Below are 4,680 nucleotides of genomic sequence, written 5' to 3' on the forward strand. Positions count from 1 at the left end.
CCTCTTCTTCTCCAGGCATCAAGCATCTGTGATCTCCCGAGCGCAACAGCCTCGGTAGACGCGATAAAATGATAATGAAGGCAGGAAGGCGATGCCAACTAAAAGACAAAAAGGATATGTTTGGACAGACATTGGTTGTTTATGAGCAGAGTGGCTTTTGGTCGGGTCCGAGGAGAATCGTCCTGTGTATACGGACATGTGAGAGTTGTAGAAAGTTAACACCTGATTAGCGGTGAAATCCAGAACGGCAGGTAAGTTTTCAGTTGAGGTTTGTGTGTGTATATATATATATATATATATATATATATATATATATATATATATATGCATATATATATATATATATATATATATATATATATATATATATATTTATCTTTATATACATATATATGTGTAAATATACATAAATATATATATATATATATATATTTATATATATATATATATATATATTTATATATATGTATAAATGGATAACATATATATATATATATATATATATATATATATATATATATATATATATGTATATATATGAAAAGGAAAAGAGCCACAGTAAGAAATTTAAAAAATCGTGACGTTTCTGTGTGGTTTATTATTCGAAAAGTCACAATTCTTTTATTTTCTTACTATGGCTGTTTCCCTTTTCCTCCTTGTGTACGCGTTACTGTGTTTGTGTTTGTGGCCATATATATACATATATATATATATATATATATATATATATATATATATATAGAACATGGGCCTCTTTCAATTCTCTATTGAGAGGTTATTTGGCAGTGTCAACCTTGCCTGATTGGATGCCCTTCCTAATCAACCGCGGTTCGGCGCGCTACCACCTGTGCCACGGCGGCGACTTCCCCTACGACACATGCGTTTGACTTCTCAAGGCGTATGTCGTTTTCTCGCCGTCGTTTTGCTCGAGCCAGTAGTCAGAGCGCAGGCATTTTTGACCACCGCGTCGGGGAATTGAACTTGGGATCACGAGGGTCGGAGTCCAATGCTCTAACCACTGGACCATCATATATACATATATATATATATATATATATATATATATATATATATACTGGACCATCGTATATATATATATATATATATATATATATATATATACTGGACCATCGTATATATATATATATATATATATGTATGTATATATATATATATATATATATATATATATATATATGACTGCCGCGATGGTCCAGTGGTTAAAGCACTGGATTCAATTCCCCGTCGCGGCGGTCATAAAAATGCCTGCGCTCTGACTGCTGGCTCGAGCACCGAGAAAACGACATATCGACTTGAGAAGTCAAACGCAGGTGTCATAGGGGAAGTCGTGGCACAAGTGTTATCTCGCCGAACCGCGGTTGATTAGGAAGGGCATCCAATCAAGCAAGGGTGAGACTGCCATATAACCTCTCAATAGTGACTTGAGAGAGGCCTATGTCCTGCAGTGGAATGAAAGGCTGTTAAAAAAAATAATAAATAAATAAATAAAAGACAGACAGACAGGGAGGCAGAGACAAAGAGAGATAGAGGGCGAAGTAAGAGCTAATCAATCTACTCACGGACAAAAGAAAAGAGAGAAGTAGGAGAAGAAGAAAAAGAAGAAGAAGAAGAAGAAGAAGAAGAAGAAGAAGGAGAAGAAGACAGAAGAGGATAGCCCGAACGCGCCAACTTTCCCTCCCTCAACACCAAAAACAAAACACAAACGAAAACAAAAGAACCCGACAACATACAAAAGTCATTTCACTCATAAAAAGAAGAAGGGAGAAGAGGAAGGAGGAAGAAGAAGATCATGACATTTCAGAAGCGGAAGTGAGGCGATGCCATCTATAATGAATACGACGTTCCTTCTCACACCGGGGGATGTGATTACACTTCGATTGAACTTTTATCTTAATTGGATCGGTAGGATTTCCGTTCACAAGAGGGGATCCGGATTCGTGTCGGCCTTATGCGAACGCGGAGAGTGAATCCGACACAATCCGGCCGTCACTTGCGATTGATTGGGACAGTCTGTGCCGTTGATATATGTGTCTTCTTTTTTTTCTTCTTCTTGATCTTCGGAGGTGAAAGAGGAAAAGGATATTTTGACGTTTGTTCTGGGGAATGATGGGTTACAGGTGTATTTTTTTTTTTTTTTCGAAAATTTTGATCGGGGATTTTGATATTGGTATGAATATGACTGAGGATTAGTGATTTATGCGGAAGAGTTAGGGTAAAAATGATATCGTAGGACTGTTTGTATTATTAATGATTATACGATATATGAAAATACGATTTAAAAAAATGTGGCATTACCTCGGTATATTTAGAATCGCGAAGAACCTAAAATTCCACATTTCATTTAATCATATAAATAAACATTCGATTCAACAGTCACAACCCAATAAAAACAAAAAAATAAAAAATAAAACAGTAAGGAAAGAAAACATCTGACATAATCAACCGTGATCTACCTCAGTAAAAAGGAAAGTGTTATTTTTTAAGCAACCCCCTGTCTGTCGGCTTGTATCGACCCTGTTATTTTTACTGTTCTCTGTTATTCGACATTCAGGAGACAGATACATTTAGCGACAAGAATTTTGGTAAATTTTAGTATGTCAGTGTTAATAATAGAACGTATTAGTGATACGAAGATGATGCTAATGGAGAAGATGGTGTTAATACCTGTAGTGATTTTGAATATTGTTATTAATATCATCATTATCATTATCTTTATCCTTGTTTTATTGATGGAGGTAGTGGAAATATTGATAACAATATTGTTATTTGTATCATCATTATCATTATCTTTACTCTTGTTTTATTGATGGGAGTAGTGGAAATAATGATAACAATGACATCAATTATGTATATCATGATTGATATAACCATGTTAATAATTTCGAATTATCTTCATTTTATATTAGTAAATCTGTCACGTTTTGTCAGTAAAGATTGAAGAGTGACACGCAGTCATGAGAGAGACACTGACAAAATGAGATAGATAGATATATATATAGATAGATAGATAGATAGATAGATAGGTAAATATAGGGACAGATGGATGGATAGTGAGCGAGAGTGAGATGGGGAGAGACAAAGAGAGAAGAAAGGGAGATAGATAGACGGATAGATAGATAGATGGATGGATGCGCACATACATATGTACATACATACATACATACATACAAACATACATACATACAGGCAGACATGCGTGCATACATACTTAGATGGTTGGATGGATAGATAGACAGACGGATAAATCGATATATAGACAGGTAGAGAGATGGATGCATAGGCAACCGGAGCGATATATAGATATAGACAGAGATAGGTAGGTAGATTGATAGATAGACAGATAGATAGATAGATAGATAGATAGACAGATAGATAGATAGATAGATAGAGAGATAGATAGATGGATAGGTAGGTAGATAGACAGATACATGCATACATAAATACATAAAAATATAGTGCAAGAGAAGAGAAACTGACAAAATAAAAGAGAGAGACAGGGAGAGACGCAGAAAGAGATCAACAGATAGGAGGAGAGAACGAGAGATAAGGAGGCCAAGAGGAAAACAAAACCTTGAAGGATTGTCATCGTTCTTTCCAGTGAAACCGAGTGTCGCCTCCCAGCCACTCCCAACTCGCGAGCAGATTGGGTGGTCACGGTCTATCACAACTTAGAAATACGAGTCTCACAAAAATTTTCCATTTATATACGTGCAACTTTCATTCGATTCCCTTCCAAAGAATTCAGTCAGAAGCAAAAGTCGCGTGTAACAAAGTCCCTTGGTGTCGCATCGGATAACAGGACTCTGCGAAGACGGTGAATTGGCACTAGGAAGGAGACGCAATAGAGTGTATGTTGGGGCATCAGTTGGTATCAGTTGGCACTCGTAGGAAGATCAACAGTGGCACCAAATGTACTCGAAATACAACGGTGGCATCGACAAGGTAACTATTGACACAGAAAAACGACAGCTGGTACTAACACACAGCGTCCATTGGCGTCAGAGAAACGGCGACAACAACAAAGCAAAATACCATTTGAAAGATAAGAAAAGTGGCACCAACAAAGCACCTATTGGCACTAGAAAATAACACCAGCCGGTACTAAACAAGCATCTATTGCCACTAGCAAAATGACAACAGTAGCAATACGAAAGCATCTAATGGTATTGCAATGAAAACAAAAGTTATTTTAACAAAGCACTTAATGTCACTAGGAAAACCAACTCGTGCCAACAGTAGTGCCACTAGCAAAAGTGCCACTAACAAAACACTTGGCATCTAATAGCACTAGAAAAGTGGCATAACAATCGCAGTTTATGATATGCAACAGCTTATTAACACTTGTCATGAATCTTTTCATTTTCATTACCAATATAATCATCATTATTATAGCTATCATGATTATCATTGTTATAGTAGTAGCAGAAGTAGTAGTAGTAGTATGATCATTATCCTCATTATCATCATCATTGTTTCCAAAATTATTATCATTATCATATATTTCATTGCTGTGAATACCACCACCTTGCTCATCATTATCATGAAGACTATCATCATCAAAATCATCATAATCATGTGAATATCATCACACTAAAGAGTAATGATCATAATTATCATCATCATTACTGATACTATGCTAAACCATTATCATCACTTACA

At 36.0% G+C, this 4,680-nt stretch overlaps 1 protein-coding gene across 1 annotated transcript in view; it reads left to right on the forward strand.

Moving 5' to 3' along the window:
- The first annotated feature begins 3,871 nt into the window (after window positions 1-3,871).
- LOC125044135 (vegetative cell wall protein gp1-like) overlaps window positions 3,872-4,680 on the forward strand; it is a 1,245-nt gene continuing 436 nt past the window's right edge. The window contains exon 1 of the mRNA XM_047640586.1: window positions 3,872-3,963. Coding sequence (XP_047496542.1) covers window positions 3,872-3,963 — 92 coding nt within the window. The remainder of the gene's footprint in view (window positions 3,964-4,680) is intronic.

Source organism: Penaeus chinensis, chromosome 35, assembly GCF_019202785.1.
Source record: "Penaeus chinensis breed Huanghai No. 1 chromosome 35, ASM1920278v2, whole genome shotgun sequence".
In the NCBI taxonomy this organism is placed as follows: domain Eukaryota; kingdom Metazoa; phylum Arthropoda; class Malacostraca; order Decapoda; family Penaeidae; genus Penaeus; species Penaeus chinensis.